This window comes from Bolinopsis microptera, chromosome 10, assembly GCF_026151205.1.
Source record: "Bolinopsis microptera isolate Bmic1 chromosome 10, MBARI_Bmic_1.0, whole genome shotgun sequence".
NCBI classification, from domain to species: domain Eukaryota; kingdom Metazoa; phylum Ctenophora; class Tentaculata; order Lobata; family Bolinopsidae; genus Bolinopsis; species Bolinopsis microptera.
In genome coordinates, this window is record NC_087081.1 from 9,131,139 (window position 1) to 9,154,913 (window position 23,775).

The 23,775-nt window shown below is 37.0% G+C and overlaps 1 protein-coding gene across 5 annotated transcripts in view; it reads left to right on the forward strand.

Annotated features, from left to right (window-relative positions):
- Positions 1-2,490: 2,490 nt before the first annotated feature.
- Positions 2,491-23,775, forward strand: part of LOC134822467 (mast/stem cell growth factor receptor Kit-like) — a 63,884-nt gene continuing 42,599 nt past the window's right edge. For 3 of the 5 annotated variants that reach the window (XM_063833566.1, XM_063833567.1, XM_063833568.1), the window contains exons 1-3: positions 2,538-2,715; positions 3,010-3,071; positions 3,268-3,407. Coding sequence is in view for 1 of the 5 variants with exons in the window: in XM_063833565.1 (XP_063689635.1) it covers positions 2,537-2,715; positions 3,010-3,071; positions 3,268-3,407 (381 nt within the window). In the remaining 4 variants the exon portion in view is untranslated. Of the gene's footprint in view, positions 2,716-3,009; positions 3,072-3,267; positions 3,408-10,703; positions 10,762-10,957; positions 11,098-23,775 lie in introns of those variants that run through there. The other 2 variants (XM_063833565.1, XM_063833569.1) reach the window with 2 other exon arrangements.

Here is a 23,775-nt window from a genome sequence, read left to right on the forward strand (position 1 = left end):
GCATTCCTCATAGCTGCAGTCTTCCATTTTTTTAACGGTTAATGACTTCAACAGCTTGTATATAATGTTCATCTGTCCTTGCAATAAAGCACGCTAAATTCTTCTTGATAGCCAGTTTCTCGCATCACGGTTAGTTCACCGTTATCAGATAATACTTGGACCTCTGCTGCCAGTCCTCCCGCCAATAACTCAAACTCATATCTTTCAAACCAGCATTTTTGACAGCATGTGACGGTTAGTGGCTCTTTTGTCCTCGTTGCCATTGCAGTATTACCAAGTATTACCATCTCAATTATCAAGAGCCGTATCAAAGAGCTTTTACTTGAAACCCAGCAATTGACAACACCTGGGCGTGAAATTGAGTGGCTCCCCCTAAATTGATTGAAATAAATTTTCGTGCACATACAGAATGAATGGTTAATAATTTAACATATTATATGTAGACCAAGCTCTGTGCACGGGATGCTTCCTGGAAGAATCCAGTTCTTTTAGCGGGGCACCCTACCTAAAGCCAAATTGAGATATAATAATCATATTCCTAGGGAAATAATCAGAAATCGAATACCAATCAAATAATATGATATTTGAAATCTGTTAACCAGAGAATAAATTTCTAAACCTAATGCAAGTGAAATAATTTAGATGCAATAATGAATGCCTAATATGAGTATCATCTGTCAATGTCCTTGTAGAACAGTCTGTACAAGAGATATGAGTAACTAATATAGAAGGGAAAAAAAAACAGGAAGTTGTCGTCTGTTGGAAAATAAATAAAATATCTAGTATATAAATTAGAATATAAAATAACATTCGGTCAATGTGTCGTCAATAAACTGTACAATTATCAAATGTTAAAACTGTACTGGGTGATACAGTCACCAAAAATAAATACTAAGTATAATAAGTTAATAAATTAAATGTGGTCTGTAAAACTACCACTAGGTATAATAGGTCAATAAATTAAAAGTGGTTTATAAAACTACCACTGTGCGAACCCCTTCTCCAGTTAAAACATGTCAGTCATGTGCAGAATCAATCAGAATGGTAAGGTGGTAAAAAAGGGAATATCCTTTCGACACTTCAATTATATATGCCTCAGATTTAAAAGAAATAGAAGATACTTAGTTATCGTCGACTATGATTGCAGTGTAAAATTTGTCATATGAATTGTCGACGGTATAATTAGGGTCTGTTGTTATAGATGAGAGTAGCTGTTTCTTATACGAATCACTAAAGCTTTTAACATCGGGCAGATTTCGTAGATCTGTTGGAACATTATTCCAACATTCTGCCCCCAAGTATTGAAAGTTTTTATGTGACCTATATTAACATATAGGTTGCAGCTTTCGCCGCTCCTACTACCTCCTGATATGTAACTAAATTTGTTCATAAATTTTGTAGGACAATTGTCATGGATGATTCTAAACATATAATTTGACAGATGGAGTTGTCGTCTAAGATGGAACTAGCTGGGGCATTGAACCAGCTTAGTTGATCAGCATCCCATCCCTTGCATACAATTAATTACAAAAGCGCTAATTATACCTGTTTCAAAAGCATCCTGTCTGGAAGTTCCCTGACTGCCGTGTGAATCTTTGGATCTATTTTTGGATCTATTTTTATATTGATATGATTTTTATATACCTATTATATATTCATCGCATAATTTCCATGTCCGCCTGAACAAACCTGGCACCATCAAATCTTACTCTAGAAACCCCAGAACTCATCAAGCCTAGTCTGAATTCAAAACTAGTTGACCAGCTACGTACAGTTTCCTGGACAACTGGAACCTTTTGGGCCATGCACAAGCCAATAGCATGTATGGTCCTGCAGTGGGGTCTCCTTGTCCTTGGATCTGTGTTTTGATCCGTCTTTTCTTAAAATTTTCCATTTGTGTCACTTAGACTCACCTATTAAATGTTAATCGGCACCACTGGTCCTAGTTAGATTTAGCCATGGCCATGGCACGACTACTCAAACGTAACAGTTAAATAGGTGTGACATACTATTATATTCTTATAATTATAACATATGAATACTTGCTATTGAAAACTAATCTCAGGGCGTTTCAAATTCAAAAATCGTCTTCCTTCAGCGATGGTCTCTGACGGCTGTCTCCCTGCTTTGATACGAAATATTTAAGACTAGATAAAAATGATTCACATACAATGCTTTTGATCGGGGGAAAGTAAATGGGCCTGTAGAATCAAAAGTCCTGGTTAATAGAAGCACTAGCAAGGAACACAGCGCATGTTATGTCTCTTCTTTCTTGATTCTACAATCCTTAGCGAATGTATTAATGCTTTTCAAACAAATTTACAACGAATTCTTCGTGTAGTGCATCCTGGGTTTGGACAGGATATGCACGTTTAAAATATTTCCATCACGTTACATTACATAATTCTCAATAAATGTAATAGATTTGTAGTGTTGTAATTAGTTTAACATAGTTATAATATAGTTAAGATTTAATTAAAAGTATTATACAGCATGTTGAAGTTAAGATTGATCTAACAAATCCCAAACTCAGAAAATGTTATGGATATGTCTTTTGGTGGCAAGTGCTATCAAGTTTTCAGAAGGATCAAACGATAAACTTGCTTCTGCCCAACCTTGTCAAGGTAGTGGTGAACCCTGTATTGAGTTTGTTACCCAACCAAGAGCTACCCTCTGTTCAGAATACACAGACCTTCAATTATCTAATGCTAGAAGGTAATTAAAAGTTAAGATGTTGTCAAGATAGCAGCAGGGTTGATGGAAATTATGATAAAGAACAGAAATTTAAAAATTTATAATTATTTTGTTTTTAAAAATAAACCTTCATTTTACCTTATGTCAATAAATGTATCTGTCAGGTAACTTAAACGGTACCATTCATCCATCCATTGAATCATCTCATTGTGTTTGTCAAAAATTCTTTACTAATCAACAATCCGGCATTCTTGTGACATTTTTTATTCTGTTCATAATGTTGTGTAATTTACTAACAATTCTTCCTCTCGACAGAGAATGGGTACCTCATCCTGAACAAGAAGAAATAGACAATTTTGGTGACCTATATTTGTGGTGTAAGTTTATTAAAACACTAAAGTTACTTAAGTTGTACTTTACAAACTTCATTGTACAAGATCTTGTTTTTAATTAATGCTCGTGTTTTTTTCCCTTATTTGTAGTCTTTCTGTCGATACATTTGCAGAATATCCATTAAGTATTTAGTTATAATTTAACATTTAGCATTGCAATGTTTAAGAACATAATGTTCAGGGATTGAACAAGGCACAGCCCGTCGTCTGTGTTGTGATGTCAAGATTTCAGAGCCCCTATTGATTGGGACTGTAAAGTTGCAGTGGTACTACTACGAAGAGTTGGGGTCCTTTGGCTCTGCTGATTACACTGTTATACAGGTTGGGTTATTTTCTTACTGATTAGTGGTTTTAAGAAACATTAAAAGTGGGATTGTTAAGTCCTTCATTAAGGGACCAATAATCAGAATGGATTTTTTATCAGTGAGTTGATCTGCGGTATGAAACTCAATAAATCTTGCAAATTTACATTGAGTCAATGTGGAGAAAACTACATTTCAACGTTTACTACAACCCACATTGTTAACTCACATTTTAGGACTTACCCACATAGAAACATTACAAATGAAATGATTTCATATCACTTACACAAAACAGCTACCAAACACGTCATAGTTGGCCTCTATCATAGTCGAGAGAGAGGGCGGTACATTTCACACCTTGAACATTACAAACCCTACAGAGTGCTACTAAATCTGTAGCACTGTCTAATAGCAACTTAACAGTTATCTGTCCTACCGCTTGTCTGGTTTATCAATACTTCAACCCTCACCCAATGTATTATGTTATAATCCTTATCAAGATATGTATCGTGATATGTATCGTGATATGTATCCCGATATAGATAGAGTTGTAAGGTATTATATTACATTATATACAGTTTACCGCTGCCTGATAAAAATAAGGTGTTATACACTCCCCCTGGTTTATGACATGTAATACTATATTTAAATATAAACTGAGCTGTTATACAATATGGAAAAATTCCATGGTACTTTCTAGCACATGATACCATAGACGCACCAAAAAAGCGAAGTGAAACTTTGACTGGACGGTACAATAAAGTAATTAATTTTGTATTCAGGGTTTGAGTTAGTGAGTAATATGTTTTGAATATCCAGGCTATGAGTTAGTGAGTTAGTGAGTAATATAATTATAATAGTTTCCCCAACTTTTCTCCTGAGTAGCTGATTCTTTAACAAGTACAACTACTCCACTTATATTCTGTAATCTACACTCTCAAATATCAAGATGCCACAAAAATATCGCACAGCTTCAAATCCGGATCACCACAAAGCGAGCTCCCCAACTACAAACCAACAGTGAAGTTGTAGAGTAGCCTGGCGGTTTAGCAGAGTCAAACAGCCCCCCTCCCCTGTGTACACTAAGACACTATCTGTGGTACTATATGCTCCACCGACACACGACACTGACAAAGTGTAACTCTCCCTAGCTGGTGATGATAGGTGGTTACGTAGTACTGCCTCCCCACACACTCCGTACACAATCCCTGTACTGCACTTAAAACATGTGTTATCATCTCGTACTATTACATCTTCTGCTGTAATGCTGAGTACACACTCCCTGTACTGCACTTAAAACATGTGCTATCATCTTGTACTATTACATCTTCTGCTGTAGTACTGAGTACACACTCCCTGTACTGCACTTAAAACATGTGTTATCATCTTGTACTATTACATCTTCTGCTGTAATACTGAGTACACACTCCCTGTACTGCACTTAAAACATGTGTTATCATCTCGTACTATTACATCTTCTGCTGTAATACTGAGTACACACTCCCTGTACTGCACTTAAAACATGTGTTATCATCTTGTACTATTACATCTTCTGCTGTAATACTGAGTACACACTCCCTGTACTGCACTTAAAACATGTGTTATCATCTCGTACTATTACATCTTCTGCTGTAATACTGAGTACACACTCCCTGTACTGCACTTAAAACATGTGTTATCATCTCGTACTATTACATCTTCTGCTGTAATACTGAGTACACACTCCCTGTACTGCACTTAAAACATGTGTTATCATCTCGTACTATTACATCTTCTGCTGTAATACTGAGTACACACTCCCTGTACTGCACTTAAAACATGTGTTATCATCTTGTACTATTACATCTTCTGCTGTAATACTCAGTACACACTCCCTGTACTGCACTTAAAACATGTGTTATCATCTTGTACTATTACATCTTCTGCTGTAATGCTCAGTACACACTCCCTGTACTGCACTTAAAACATGTGTTATCATCTTTTACTATTACATCTTCTGCTGTAATGCTGAGTACACACTCCCTGTACTGCACTTAAAACATGTGCTATCATCTTGTACTATTACATCTTCTGCTGTAATACTGATATGTTGGTGGTTACTGATATGTTGCTGTGAAACTAGACTAGTTTCACAGCAAAACTAGACTAGTTTTAGAGTTTGTCAGCCATCATCTGGAGTGTCGCCTCAAACTACACATATTCTAGAATCATGTGATATAATATTATATCTTCTAGAAGTAGAACCAGTGTATCCGGTTTTGGTATACGTCACCGTTTTTGGTCTGTCAAACTCTCAGTTACCGTGTCTAAATGTTGGTTTATCAATTTGCCGCGTAATTGCAAAGGTCACCCCTACCTACTTACAGTTGTAGAGTCACTCGACTAATACCAGCGGCTAAATTGTCGGAAAGTAAGTTAAATGGACTTTCTGGATGAAAACGTGATATTGACAAAGTCAATGTTGGTCGGATATGACTATGTAAATGTGAAGTAACGTATCTCAAAGTTATCCGCTGTGAAAGGCGGCTAGTGTCAGCTTTTGACGGCTTTCACGGGGAGTTTCACCTTAGTAGTTAGTGTTGAAAATAAAGTTGATGGAACTTTCTGGACGATATAATAATACTTCTCAGTGTTGTAAGATTTCTAGTAATTAGAACAGATCACATCGTGATGATTTACATGGGAAGTATTAAAGTTATTATTTCTACCCGTCAATTTTCTTTGAAAGACATCTCAAACCGTTCTTACAACAACACAGTAAGTTTATTTCCCCAACAATTTACAGCAATTTAATACACCCTCAGGATTATGCATCACGTTTATTTCCATGACTCTATACCGCACTCTATACCGCACGCTTTACCGCACTCCGTAAACCCGTAGTATACCCCACGAGAAATGTTTTACATGACTCATTATAAATAATATATATGATAAGGATATGCCCCTGGCCCTGAGTAAGGAAACATAATAGGATATATTAAAATATTATATCCTGTCAAGGTATAAACTTTTCTAACTATAATAACTCTCCAAGTTAATACCCCCTCTTTACATGAGTCTGCAGAATGTGTTATAGCCCGCTAGTTATATATCCCGTTACAAAGATATAGTTAACAAGAAGCCCTGTGAACCCAGTGTTGAGAAGTAGTACCCGCACATTAATATTTCCAAATGTCTAAAAGCCACAATACCTACCTTACTGCCACAGTGCCGCAACCCAACCTGCCGGAACAGCCCCGCTAACGACCGGGAAGCCGCGCCGCGTGTCAGCAAGGGTTACCTTGTTAACCTTAACTGATGGGTAAAAAGCTTACAACCGATATCTCCTACTGACAGCTTTGATTAGCCTGGTAATCAGAGAACTCTTCTCAATTAGCCTCTTTCTTAACACTTAATCGGCCTCCGGGCCAATCACTGAATTGAAATTCCTCGACCGTTGGCAGGAGAAATTTTTTTCTTTCCTGAGTTGTTGCCGCCATGCAGAAGAAATGTTCGGCTAATTTACAGCTTGACTACATATTCCTAACGTGTGATATTTAATGCACAATGTACACACCACAATAAACCGCAGTGTATTTTTAACTCAACAACAGCAGTGACATTGTTAAGTATTCAAGGAATAAACCAATTATCATTAACTCATTAATTATCCGATCATTACTGCAAGATTTCATGCCGTAGATTATGTGCAAAGTTTGGACATCAAACGTTGGTCATATTTCGCTGAGTAGCTATAATTACAGTTCATATATGAGCTGTCGTCGAAGCGATTAGCCATCACTGTTTCCAAAGAACACGTTAATATTCCACTACTAGCGCGAGGAGTAAGTGCGAGTAAGTACTAGTAAGTACTAGTTCTGCTTCTAACGATATGACCGGATCCAGGAAACATAATAAACGCGTGGTGTCCTGGTACGTATCCTTACTCTGGTCTACATCCGTGACTGTAGTGAAAAGGGGGAAATTTATCAGCTGTCTCGCCTCTCTCTCTCTCTCTCTCTCTCTCTCTACAACAAGGCTTCAAAGCGTACGGGATTGTGACAGAAAAGAACGTGCCGTTTTGTAATTCTGTGTTTAAAACCCTCTCCACAACATTCCAGCTCATGTGTGAGTTTTGACGGGGTGAACCCTGAGATCTGTGATAGGATGGGATCCAGTAAACATGTTCTAGAGTAGAGCTAACCCTGATCACGTGACCGCTGCAACCATGATCACGTGACACTATAACCCTGATCACGTGATACTATAACCCTGATCACGTGACACTATAACCCTGATCACGTGATACTATAACCCTGATCACGTGACACTATAACCCTGATCACGTGACACTATAACCCTGCGTCATAGCCCCGGACCACCTCGCTCCTCACATCTGTCACGTGACACGAGAGATGTGCGGAGAGTCCAGGAGATGATAACTGTCCTGCAGATGTTTAACAGAACCAGTAATATTTTTACTGTATTTATTCTCTGAATTATTATCACGACAAGATCTAAGTGTACAAGTTACGTACTCTATCTTAGTCTTGGTATACACATTATTATAGGCGGGTGATTGTCCGCACATGATATTATACATAATATACATGATTTGACAGAATAACATGTTATAAAGTGCATAAGTATCCGCCAGTGCGCCGCGCCACCCAGCTGCAATGTTCTACATTTATTTTTCCTGTGAAATACACGCTCTCCACCGATAATGTATATAAATCCCTACTATACCAGTGTTCCGGTACTACAGTTCCGGTACAGTGCTTGGTTATAGCCGGAGTGGATAACTACATTTTTAATTAGCTTTCTTTCTGTTACGGACAAAGCTAGTGAATGTGTGTGTACTTAGTGTGTGCCAGGGTAATTAAAAGTTGAAATAGAGAAATTATCAGTGAAATGATGAAAGTGATTCTAATTATCACTAATTTGAACTTCTTGAAGCTACATGTGTTGATTATCCAAGTGTACTGTATATTGTGGTATTATATGGGCTGAGTATGGTCTGATCTGGTTGTGTATCTTACATCATGTACAGTAATATTCGGCAGAGTTTTAACTTTATTATCAAGTTTTATTACGCTTGAGTGGCAATCGCAAGAAAAATTCTGGAAACATCATATTATTGACTATAATAAGGTAATTTTTCATTTCAGAATTCAAATAAATTTTACATCAGTGTATTACAATAACAATTACTCAAGACTAAAATATCTACAATGAGGCAACAACATGATTAAAGAAGATTAGGGAAATATTAATGAAACTCAACACTACGAGACTGCAGCAAGAGTGAGAAAACTGTGTGTAAAACACTATTCAAATCTATTTCGGCTGAACCAAAACACGACGGTAAACCATAATGACATTGGTGACGACCAAAATATACTAAAAATTTAAATACTGTAAAAAAAAACTTATAAGTAATAACAAAATAACGCCATTCTTCTCTTTTCTTTAATATGATATTTAACAGATAAATGTTGTAAATATCGTAGGTACATACCATCGTAACTAATAAACAAGTCATAAATAAGTCATAAAATACAGCCTCACACGTGACACTTTACTCGTCTTAAAACTGAATAATTTATTATTTAACGAACACAATCTTATCTCTAATCCATACTAGCTATAAATGCAATAACTCTCATAATACTACTACCCTATTTATAATTGCACAAACTATCTCAATACAATATCACACGTTACAATTACACATACTATATTTAGACATTACTAATTATGTAATTATTTAAACCGTTCTAATTATAATTACTAATTACTATCGTAACACTGGTAATTGTATATAACCCGTCTGTATTTCCCACATACCCACGCACCACCCAGTTGTTGATAGGATGCTTCATTGGATTTACACCTTTATTTTACCTTCGCAGTGTTTATACTGATACGTGAGGTCTCATAAGCCCAGAGAGTAAGTAAAAGTGATAATAATAGGACGCTATCGTCTTTAAGTCACAATTGTTTTGTACGAACAAGCGGTCAAGACAGCACCATGTTAATCCTAACAAACATCCTGGTATCTAAACTATGAAAGTTTCTATGAACACCATGATTAGAACATAACAATGATATTACTTTCTGTCAAGGTGATAAGTGGACGCAGGACGTGCTGTGACTCATTACTACATGGGTTTATACAGTAGTATCTAATAGAGGTGGTTCCCTGTAATTCAAACCGAAAATGAGCTGATTCTTAGTAATTTACATGGTACTGTACATGGTACTGTATATTACCGTACAGTTTTGGGGAAGGAAAATAGATTTTTATTATTCGATAGGGGAGTACGGTAAACCGGGATTTTTATCCTTGAGTCCAGGCCAGATTGCATGATTCTGCACTGTACTGGTTACTTCAAGCAAGGTTAACAAGCCACCGTATCCCACTGTATACACTAGTATACAATGTACAAGATACTTCTACCAAGTCATAATGTACATCGGGCCACTGCACCAGCTGGAACATATCTTTAATGTACGATATTTCTACCATTTGTAAGCTAGACCTACTTTAACAGTGTCAGTACAGGATAGCTAATCCTGATAATACTCTACCTACTTTACCAGTGTCAGTACAGGATAGCTAATCCTGATAATACTCTACCTACTTTAACAGTGTCAGTACAGGATAGCTAATCCTGATAATACTCTACCTACTTTACCAGTGTCAGTACAGGATAGCTAATCCTGATAATACTCTACCTACTTTACCAGTGTCAGTACAGGATAGCTAATCCTGATAATACTCTACCTACTTTAACAGTGTCAGTACAGGATAGCTAATCTGATAATACTTACCTACTTTACCAGTGTCAGTACAGGATAGCTAATCCTGATAATACTCTACCTACTTTACCAGTGTCAGTACAGGATAGCTAATCCTGATAATACTCTACCTACTTTACCAGTGTCAGTACAGGATAGCTAATCCTGATAATACTCTACCTACTTTACCAGTGTCAGTACAGGAATCTAATGCTAGTTAGAAGGTAATTAAAAGTTAAGGATGTTGTCAAGATAGCAGATGGTGTTGTTGGAAATTATGATAAAGAAAATCAGAAATTTAAAAAAAATTTATAATTATTTTGTTTTTTTTTAAAACCTTCATTTTACCTTATGTCAATAAATGTATCTGTCAGGTAACTTAAACGGTACCATTCATCCATCCATTGAATCATCTCATTGTGTTTGTCAAAAATTCTTTACTAATCAACAATCCGGCATTCTTGTGACATTTTTTATTCTGTTCATAATGTTGTGTAATTTACTAACAATTCTTCCTCTCGACAGAGAATGGGTACCTCATCCTGAACAAGAAGAAATAGACAATTTTGGTGACCTATATTTGTGGTGTAAGTTTATTAAAACACTAAAGTTACTTAAGTTGTACTTTACAAACTTCATTGTACAAGATCTTGTTTTTAATTAATGCTCGTGTTTTTTTCCCTTATTTGTAGTCTTTCTGTCGATACATTTGCAGAATATCCATTAAGTATTTAGTTATAATTTAACATTTAGCATTGCAATGTTTAAGAACATAATGTTCAGGGATTGAACAAGGCACAGCCCGTCGTCTGTGTTGTGATGTCAAGATTTCAGAGCCCCTATTGATTGGGACTGTAAAGTTGCAGTGGTACTACTACGAAGAGTTGGGGTCCTTTGGCTCTGCTGATTACACTGTTATACAGGTTGGGTTATTTTCTTACTGATTAGTGGTTTTAAGAAACATTAAAAGTGGGATTGTTAAGTCCTTCATTAAGGGACCAATAATCAGAATGGATTTTTTATCAGTGAGTTGATCTGCGGTATGAAACTCAATAAATCTTGCAAATTTACATTGAGTCAATGTGGAGAAAACTACATTTCAACGTTTACTACAACCCACATTGTTAACTCACATTTTAGGACTTACCCACATAGAAACATTACAAATGAAATGATTTCATATCACTTACACAAAACAGCTACCAAACACGTCATAGTTGGCCTCTATCATAGTCGAGAGAGAGGGCGGTACATTTCACACCTTGAACATTACAAACCCTACAGAGTGCTACTAAATCTGTAGCACTGTCTAATAGCAACTTAACAGTTATCTGTCCTACCGCTTGTCTGGTTTATCAATACTTCAACCCTCACCCAATGTATTATGTTATAATCCTTATCAAGATATGTATCGTGATATGTATCGTGATATGTATCCCGATATAGATAGAGTTGTAAGGTATTATATTACATTATATACAGTTTACCGCTGCCTGATAAAAATAAGGTGTTATACACTCCCCCTGGTTTATGACATGTAATACTATATTTAAATATAAACTGAGCTGTTATACAATATGGAAAAATTCCATGGTACTTTCTAGCACATGATACCATAGACGCACCAAAAAAGCGAAGTGAATCTTTGACTGGACGGTACAATAAAGTAATTAATTTTGTATTCAGGGTTTGAGTTAGTGAGTAATATGTTTTGAATATCCAGGCTATGAGTTAGTGAGTTAGTGAGTAATATAATTATAATAGTTTCCCCAACTTTTCTCCTGAGTAGCTGATTCTTTAACAAGTACAACTACTCCACTTATATTCTGTAATCTACACTCTCAAATATCAAGATGCCACAAAAATATCGCACAGCTTCAAATCCGGATCACCACAAAGCGAGCTCCCCAACTACAAACCAACAGTGAAGTTGTAGAGTAGCCTGGCGGTTTAGCAGAGTCAAACAGCCCCCCTCCCCTGTGTACACTAAGACACTATCTGTGGTACTATATGCTCCACCGACACACGACACTGACAAAGTGTCACTCTCCCTAGCTGGTGATGATAGGTGGTTACGTAGTACTGCCTCCCCACACACTCCGTACACAATCCCTGTACTGCACTTAAAACATGTGTTATCATCTCGTACTATTACATCTTCTGCTGTAATGCTGAGTACACACTCCCTGTACTGCACTTAAAACATGTGCTATCATCTTGTACTATTACATCTTCTGCTGTAGTACTGAGTACACACTCCCTGTACTGCACTTAAAACATGTGTTATCATCTTGTACTATTACATCTTCTGCTGTAATACTGAGTACACACTCCCTGTACTGCACTTAAAACATGTGTTATCATCTTGTACTATTACATCTTCTGCTGTAATACTGAGTACACACTCCCTGTACTGCACTTAAAACATGTGTTATCATCTCGTACTATTACATCTTCTGCTGTAATACTGAGTACACACTCCCTGTACTGCACTTAAAACATGTGTTATCATCTTGTACTATTACATCTTCTGCTGTAATGCTCAGTACACACTCCCTGTACTGCACTTAAAACATGTGTTATCATCTCGTACTATTACATCTTCTGCTGTAATACTGAGTACACACTCCCTGTACTGCACTTAAAACATGTGTTATCATCTCGTACTATTACATCTTCTGCTGTAATACTGAGTACACACTCCCTGTACTGCACTTAAAACATGTGTTATCATCTTGTACTATTACATCTTCTGCTGTAATGCTCAGTACACACTCCCTGTACTGCACTTAAAACATGTGTTATCATCTTGTACTATTACATCTTCTGCTGTAATACTGAGTACACACTCCTGTACTGCACTTAAAACATGTGTTATCATCTTGTACTATTACATCTTCTGCTGTAATACTGAGTACACACTCCCTGTACTGCACTTAAAACATGTGTTATCATCTCGTACTATTACATCTTCTGCTGTAATACTGGGTACACACTCCCTGTACTGCACTTAAAACATGTGTTATCATCTTGTACTATTACATCTTCTGCTGTAATGCTCAGTACACACTCCCTGTACTGCACTTAAAACATGTGTTATCATCTCGTACTATTACATCTTCTGCTGTAATACTGAGTACACACTCCCTGTACTGCACTTAAAACATGTGTTATCATCTCGTACTATTACATCTTCTGCTGTAATACTGAGTACACACTCCCTGTACTGCACTTAAAACATGTGTTATCATCTCGTACTATTACATCTTCTGCTGTAATACTGAGTACACACTCCCTGTACTGCACTTCAAACATGTGTTATCATCTCGTACTATTACATCTTCTGCTGTAATACTGAGTACACACTCCCTGTACTGCACTTAAAACATGTGTTATCATCTCGTACTATTACATCTTCTGCTGTAATGCTCAGTACACACTCCCTGTACTGCACTTAAAACATGTGTTATCATCTCGTACTATTACATCTTCTGCTGTAATACTGAGTACACACTCCCTGTACTGCACTTAAAACATGTGTTATCATTTTGTACTATTACATCTTCTGCTGTAATACTGAGTACACACTCACTGTACTGCACTTAAAACATGTGTTATCATCTCGTACTATTACATCTTCTGCTGTAATACTGAGTACACACTCCCTGTACTGCACTTAAAACATGTGTTATCATCTCGTACTATTACATCTTCTGCTGTAATACTGAGTACACACTCCCTGTACTGCACTTAAAACATGTGTTATCATCTTGTACTATTACATCTTCTGCTGTAATGCTCAGTACACACTCCCTGTACTGCACTTAAAACATGTGTTATCATCTCGTACTATTACATCTTCTGCTGTAATGCTCAGTACACACTCCCTGTACTGCACTTAAAACATGTGTTATCATCTCGTACTATTACATCTTCTGCTGTAATACTGAGTACACACTCCCTGTACTGCACTTAAAACATGTGTTATCATCTTGTACTATTACATCTTCTGCTGTAATACTGAGTACACACTCCCTGTACTGCACTTAAAACATGTGTTATCATCTCGTACTATTACATCTTCTGCTGTAATACTGAGTACACACTCCCTGTACTGCACTTAAAACATGTGTTATCATCTCGTACTATTACATCTTCTGCTGTAATACTGAGTACACACTCCCTGTACTGCACTTAAAACATGTGTTATCATCTTGTACTATTACTGTAATACTCAGTACACACTCCCTGTACAGTAGAAGGTAATGCTGAGTACACACTCGGTACACACTCCCTGTACTGCACTTAAAACATGTGTTATCATCTTGTACTATTACATCTTCTGCTGTAATACTCAGTACACACTCCCTGTACTGCACTTAAAACATGTGTTATCATCTTGTACTATTACATCTTCTGCTGTAATACTGAGTACACACTCCCTGTACTGCACTTAAAACATGTGTTATCATCTTGTACTATTACATCTTCTGCTGTAATACTGAGTACACACTCCCTGTACTGCACTTAAAACATGTGTTATCATCTCGTACTATTACATCTTCTGCTGTAATACTGAGTACACACTCCCTGTACTGCACTTAAAACATGTGTTATCATCTTGTACTATTACATCTTCTGCTGTAATACTGAGTACACACTCCCTGTACTGCACTTAAAACATGTGTTATCATCTCGTACTATTACATCTTCTGCTGTAATACTCAGTACACACTCCCTGTACTGCACTTAAAACACGTGTTATCATCTCGTACTATTACATCTTCTGCTGTAATACTGAGTACACACTCCCTGTACTGCACTTAAAACATGTGTTATCATCTCGTACTATTACATCTTCTGCTGTAATACTGAGTACACACTCCCTGTACTGCACTTAAAACATGTGTTATCATCTTGTACTATTACTGTAATACTCAGTACACACTCCCTGTACTGCACTTAAAACATGTGTTATCATCTTGTACTATTACATCTTCTGCTGTAATACTGAGTACACACTCCCTGTACTGCACTTAAAACATGTGTTATCATCTCGTACTATTACATCTTCTGCTGTAATACTGAGTACACACTCCCTGTACTGCACTTAAAACATGTGTTATCATCTCGTACTATTACATCTTCTGCTGTAATACTGAGTACACACTCCCTGTACTGCACTTAAAACATGTGTTATCATCTTGTACTATTACATCTTCTGCTGTAATACTGGGTACACACTCCCTGTACTGCACTTAAAACATGTGTTATCATCTCGTACTATTACATCTTCTGCTGTAATACTGAGTACACACTCCCTGTACTGCACTTAAAACATGTGTTATCATCTTGTACTATTACATCTTCTGCTGTAATGCTCAGTACACACTCCCTGTACTGCACTTAAAACATGTGTTATCATCTCGTACTATTACATATTCTGCTGTAATACTGAGTACACACTCCCTGTACTGCACTTAAAACATGTGTTATCATCTCGTACTATTACATCTTCTGCTGTAATGCTCAGTACACACTCCCTGTACTGCACTTAAAACATGTGTTATCATCTTGTACTATTACATCTTCTGCTGTAATACTGAGTACACACTCCCTGTACTGCACTTAAAACATGTGTTATCATCTTGTACTATTACATCTTCTGCTGTAATGCTCAGTACACACTCCCTGTACTGCACTTAAAACATGTGTTATCATCTTGTACTATTACATCTTCTGCTGTAATACTGAGTACACACTCCCTGTACTGCACTTAAAACATGTGTTATCATCTCGTACTATTACATCTTCTGCTGTAATACTGAGTACACACTCCCTGTACTGCACTTAAAACATGTGTTATCATCTCGTACTATTACATCTTCTGCTGTAATACTGGGTACACACTCCCTGTACTGCACTTAAAACATGTGTTATCATCTTGTACTATTACATCTTCTGCTGTAATGCTCAGTACACACTCCCTGTACTGCACTTAAAACATGTGTTATCATCTCGTACTATTACATCTTCTGCTGTAATACTGAGTACACACTCCCTGTACTGCACTTAAAACATGTGTTATCATCTCGTACTATTACATCTTCTGCTTTAATACTGAGTACACACTCCCTGTACTGCACTTAAAACATGTGTTATCATCTCGTACTATTACATCTTCTGCTGTAATACTGAGTACACACTCCCTGTACTGCACTTAAAACATGTGTTATCATCTCGTACTATTACATCTTCTGCTGTAATACTGAGTACACACTCCCTGTACTGCACTTAAAACATGTGTTATCATCTCGTACTATTACATCTTCTGCTGTAATACTGAGTACACACTCCCTGTACTGCACTTAAAACATGTGTTATCATCTCGTACTATTACATCTTCTGCTGTAATACTGAGTACACACTCCCTGTACTGCACTTAAAACATGTGTTATCATCTCGTACTATTACATCTTCTGCTGTAATACTGAGTACACACTCCCTGTACTGCACTTAAAACATGTGTTATCATCTCGTACTATTACATCTTCTGCTGTAATGCTCAGTACACACTCCCTGTACTGCACTTAAAACATGTGTTATCATCTTGTACTATTACATCTTCTGCTGTAATGCTCAGTACACACTCCCTGTACTGCACTTAAAACATGTGTTATCATCTTGTACTATTACATCTTCTGCTGTAATACTGAGTACACACTCCCTGTACTGCACTTAAAACATGTGTTATCATCTTGTACTATTACATCTTCTGCTGTAATACTGAGTACACACTCCCTGTACTGCACTTAAAACATGTGTTATCATCTTGTACTATTACATCTTCTGCTGTAATACTGAGTACACACTCCCTGTACTGCACTTAAAACATGTGTTATCATCTTGTACTATTACATCTTCTGCTGTAATACTGAGTACACACTCCCTGTACTGCACTTAAAACATGTGTTATCATCTTGTACTATTACATCTTCTGCTGTAATACTGAGTACACACTCCCTGTACTGCACTTAAAACATGTGTTATCATCTTGTACTATTACATCTTCTGCTGTAATACTGGGTACACACTCCCTGTACTGCACTTAAAACATGTGTTATCATCTTGTACTATTACATCTTCTGCTGTAATACTGAGTACACACTCCCTGTACTGCACTTAAAACATGTGTTATCATCTTGTACTATTACATCTTCTGCTGTAATGCTCAGTACACACTCCCTGTACTGCACTTAAAACATGTGTTATCATCTCGTACTATTACATCTTCTGCTGTAATACTGAGTACACACTCCCTGTACTGCACTTAAAACATGTGTTATCATCTCGTACTATTACATCTTCTGCTGTAATACTGAGTACACACTCCCTGTACTGCACTTAAAACATGTGTTATCATCTCGTACTATTACATCTTCTGCTGTAATGCTCAGTACACACTCCCTGTACTGCACTTAAAACATGTGTTATCATCTTGTACTATTACATCTTCTGCTGTAATGCTCAGTACACACTCCCTGTACTGCACTTAAAACATGTGTTATCATCTTGTACTATTACATCTTCTGCTGTAATACTGAGTACACACTCCCTGTACTGCACTTAAAACATGTGTTATCATCTCGTACTATTACATCTTCTGCTGTAATACTGAGTACACACTCCCTGTACTGCACTTAAAACATGTGTTATCATCTCGTACTATTACATCTTCTGCTGTAATACTGGGTACACACTCCCTGTACTGCACTTAAAACATGTGTTATCATCTTGTACTATTACATCTTCTGCTGTAATACTGAGTACACACTCCCTGTACTGCACTTAAAACATGTGTTATCATCTTGTACTATTACATCTTCTGCTGTAATACTGAGTACACACTCCCTGTACTGCACTTAAAACATGTGTTATCATCTTGTACTATTACATCTTCTGCTGTAATGCTCAGTACACACTCCCTGTACTGCACTTAAAACATGTGTTATCATCTTGTACTATTACATCTTCTGCTGTAATACTGAGTACACACTCCCTGTACTGCACTTAAAACATGTGTTATCATATCGTACTATTACATCTTCTGCTGTAATACTGAGTACACACTCCCTGTACTGCACTTAAAACATGTGTTATCATCTCGTACTATTACATCTTCTGCTGTAATACTGGGTACACACTCCCTGTACTGCACTTAAAACATGTGTTATCATCTTGTACTATTACATCTTCTGCTGTAATGCTCAGTATACACTCCCTGTACTGCACTTAAAACATGTGTTATCATCTCGTACTATTACATCTTCTGCTGTAATACTGAGTACACACTCCCTGTACTGCACTTAAAACATGTGTTATCATCTCGTACTATTACATCTTCTGCTTTAATACTGAGTACACACTCCCTGTACTGCACTTAAAACATGTGTTATCATCTTGTACTATTACATCTTCTGCTGTAATGCTCAGTACACACTCCCTGTACTGCACTTAAAACATGTGTTATCATCTTGTACTATTACATCTTCTGCTGTAATACTGAGTACACACTCCCTGTACTGCACTTAAAACATGTGTTATCATTTTGTACTATTACATCTTCTGCTGTAATACTGAGTACACACTCCCTGTACTGCACTTAAAACATGTGTTATCATCTCGTACTATTACATCTTCTGCTGTAATACTGAGTACACACTCCCTGTACTGCACTTAAAACATGTGTTATCATCTCGTACTATTACATCTTCTGCTGTAATACTGAGTACACACTCCCTGTACTGCACTTAAAACATGTGTTATCATCTCGTACTATTACATCTTCTGCTGTAATGCTCAGTACACACTCCCTGTACTGCACTTAAAACATGTGTTATCATCTTGTACTATTACATCTTCTGCTGTAATGCTGAGTACACACTCCCTGTACTGCACTTAAAACATGTGTTATCATCTCGTACTATTACATCTTCTGCTGTAATACTGAGTACACACTCCCTGTACTGCACTTAAAACATGTGTTATCATCTCGTACTATTACATCTTCTGCTGTAATACTGAGTACACACTCCCTGTACTGCACTTAAAACATGTGTTATCATCTCGTACTATTACATCTTCTGCTGTAATACTGAGTACACACTCCCTGTACTGCACTTAAAACATGTGTTATCATCTCGTACTATTACATCTTCTGCTGTAATACTGAGTACACACTCCCTGTACTGCACTTAAAACATGTGTTATCATCTTGTACTATTACATCTTCTGCTGTAATGCTCAGTACACACTCCCTGTACTGCACTTAAAACATGTGTTATCATCTTGTACTATTACATCTTCTGCTGTAATGCTCAGTACACACTCCCTGTACTGCACTTAAAACATGTGTTATCATCTTGTACTATTACATCTTCTGCTGTAATACTGAGTACACACTCCCTGTACTGCACTTAAAACATGTGTTATCATCTTGTACTATTACATCTTCTGCTGTAATACTGAGTACACACTCCCTGTACTGCACTTAAAACATGTGTTATCATCTCGTACTATTACATCTTCTGCTGTAATGCTCAGTACACACTCCCTGTACTGCACTTAAAACATGTGTTATCATCTCGTACTATTACATCTTCTGCTGTAATACTGAGTACACACTCCCTGTACTGCACTTAAAACATGTGTTATCATCTTGTACTATTACTGTAATACTCAGTACACACTCCCTGTACAGTAGAAGGTAATGCTGAGTACACACTCGGTACACACTCCCTGTACTGCACTTAAAACATGTGTTATCATCTTGTACTATTACATCTTCTGCTGTAATACTCAGTACACACTCCCTGTACTGCACTTAAAACATGTGTTATCATCTTGTACTATTACATCTTCTGCTGTAATGCTGAGTACACACTCCCTGTACTGCACTTAAAACATGTGTTATCATCTTGTACTATTACATCTTCTGCTGTAATACTCAGTACACACTCCCTGTACTGCACTTAAAACATGTGTTATCATCTTTTACTATTACATCTTCTGCTGTAATGCTGAGTACACACTCCCTGTACTGCACTTAAAACATGTGCTATCATCTTGTACTATTACATCTTCTGCTGTAATACTGATTTGTTGGTGGTTACATTGTGTGTATACAGTATGAAGTGAGGTATTTCTGGGTGATCTGCTGTGAAACTAGACTAGTTTCACAGCAAAACTAGACTAGTTTTAGAGTTTGTCACCCATCATCTGGAGTGTTATGTCGCCTCAAACTACACATATTCTAGAATCATGTGATATAATATTATATATTCTAGAAGTAGAACCAGTGTATCCGGTTTTGGTATACGTCACCGTTTTTGGTCTGTCAAACTCTCAGTTACCGTGTCTAAATGTTGGTTTATCAATTTGCCGCGTAATTGCAAAGGTCACCCCTACCTACTTACAGTTGTAGAGTCACTCGACTAATACCAGCGGCTAAATTGTCGGAAAGTAAGTTAAATGGACTTTCTGGATGAAAACGTGATATTGACAAAGTCAATGTTGGTCGGATATGACTATGTAAATGTGAAGTAACGTATCTCAAAGTTATCCGCTGTGAAAGGCGGCTAGTGTCAGCTTTTGACGGCTTTCACGGGGAGTTTCACCTTAGTAGTTACGGGTATATGGCCCCCAGAATATAGGTGGCCCCCAAAATATAGGTCATGTTAGTGGATACAGTTCTAACCAAGATAAGCGATACTAATGGGATCTGTTACTGCTATGTTGGAGTAAAACATGTAACTAATGTTTCTGGATAAAAATTTTGGACCTACATGAGGTATTTTGGTATATTTGGTCATGACAGCGAAAGATTTAAACGATGTTGTCATTTTCTAGAGGGGTAAATATGGCGAAAAATTGTCATGACAAAAATCTGTCCAACACATGCCATTAAGACTACTGGTATGAGTATAAGTATTATTTTAAGCTATCTTTTCATCGAGACATCTGCAAACTGACAATTTGGAAAAAAGTTATGGCCACCACAATTTTACGGGCCCCCAGAATATAGGTCTATACGACCCCCAGAATATAGGTTGGTCAAAAACCCTGAACATGCCCAAAACCATGCTTTGGGATGCTCTACTTGTAGCTACTAGTCTCCTGAACCCACATATCAAGTTTTATCAAAATTGGATAAAAATTGGCCGAGTTATGGGATAAAAACAAAAACCATATGCCCATATTTGGGCATACGCACCAAATTTGATCGATTTTGGTCCATAAATTGGTCAAATATCAATATTTTTGAATGAAACCAACTTTATATGGAAGGTAAGCATATATTACACATTCTCTATGATTATCAGCTCAATATCTACCTAACTGTGGATTCTGTGTTCAAATAATCGCAAAAAATGAACAAAATCGCCCATATCTCAAACTGACTTCGCTCAAAACAATAGAACTCAATAGGGTTTCAATATTTTCACATGAAATTTTCAGAATCAACGTAGAATTGTCTCATGACCTTAAGTTTTGGGACAGAATTTTGAGTTAGGCCTTTAAAAAAATTTGGCGGCCAAAAATGTCTGATTTACAGTCATTGAGGTGCACATTGTATTGATACAGATAAAAACAGCCCCCCTCAATCATATCTAGGGACACTCCTTCAATCTTATTTAAGTATTTAGTTAAGATCCCTACTAAATGAGTGCATGAAAGCTTTTTAACTAGTAAAATTAAAGATTTTACTCATTACGGGTATATGGCCCCCAGAATATAGGTTTTAAAAAAAAATAGCGACCAAGATTCTGCATTTTCTCTGTCACCCTGAGCATTAAGGAATGTGGGGTAGTGATGAGAAACAGTTAAGGAACATATGCTGAAGAGATGGCATCATCAAAATGTATGAAGGTGGAGTATTTGAGGACGATTTTTGCATACCTATATTCTGGGGGCCGTAGTTTTTGATTTTTTGCTATTAAGTATACTCTAAACCATTTCAATTTAGTATCTGGAGCCATTGGCATCATCAATACAGTCTCAGCAACATATTCTGACTGCATATAACTGTCTGTGACAATTTTAGAACAACTTAGGAACAGATGTTTGGACCTATATTCTGGGGGCCCTGTTAAAAAATGGTATTTTTACAGGTGAAAAAAAAGTACACTTAAAAACCTAATAATTATTTTCAACTACCCAAGAAACATTTAAAGGGTTATTATGTACATATTTACAGCCCTAAACATGCTTAGAAGTAGTTTTAACACCTGTTTCTAAGTGCTCAAAAAACGACCTATATTCTGGGGGCCATATACCCGTAGTGTTGAAAATAAAGTTGATGGAACTTTCTGGACGATATAATAATACTTCTCAGTGTTGTAAGATTTCTAGTAATTAGAACAGATCACATCGTGATGATTTACATGGGAAGTATTAAAGTTATTATTTCTACCCGTCAATTTTCTTTGAAAGACATCTCAAACCGTTCTTACAACAACACAGTAAGTTTATTTCCCCAACAATTTACAGCAATTTAATACACCCTCAGGATTATGCATCACGTTTATTTCCATGACTCTATACCGCACTCTATACCGCACGCTTTACCGCACTCCGTAAACCCGTAGTATACCCCACGAGAAATGTTTTACATGACTCATTATAAATAATATATATGATAAGGATATGCCCCTGGCCCTGAGTAAGGAAACATAATAGGATATATTAAAATATTATATCCTGTCAAGGTATAAACTTTTCTAACTATAATAACTCTCCAAGTTAATACCCCCTCTTTACATGCGTCTGCAGAATGTGTTATAGCCCGCTAGTTATATATCCCGTTACAAAGATATAGTTAACAAGAAGCCCTGTGAACCTAGTGTTGAGAAGTAGTACCCGCACATTAATATTTCCAAATGTCTAAAAGCCACAATACCTACCTTACTGCCACAGTGCCGCAACCCAACCTGCCGGAACAGCCCCGCTAACGACCGGGAAGCCGCGCCGCGTGTCAGCAAGGGTTACCTTGTTAACCTTAACTGATGGGTAAAAAGCTTACAACCGATACCTCCTACTGACAGCTTTGATTAGCCTGGTAATCAGAGAACTCTTCTCAATTAGCCTCTTTCTTAACACTTAATCGGCCTCCGGGCCAATCACTGAATTGAAATTCCTCGACCGTTGGCAGGAGAAATTTTTTTCTTTCCTGAGTTGTTGCCGCCATGCAGAAGAAATGTTCGGCTAATTTACAGCTTGACTACATATTCCTAACGTGTGATATTTAATGCACAATGTACACACCACAATAAACCGCAGTGTATTTTTAACTCAACAACAGCAGTGACATTGTTAAGTATTCAAGGAATAAACCAATTATCATTAACTCATTAATTATCCGATCATTACTGCAAGATTTCATGCCGTAGATTATGTGCAAAGTTTGGACATCAAACGTTGGTCATATTTCGCTGAGTAGCTATAATTACAGTTCATATATGAGCTGTCGTCGAAGCGATTAGCCATCACTGTTTCCAAAGAACACGTTAATATTCCACTACTAGCGCGAGGAGTAAGTGCGA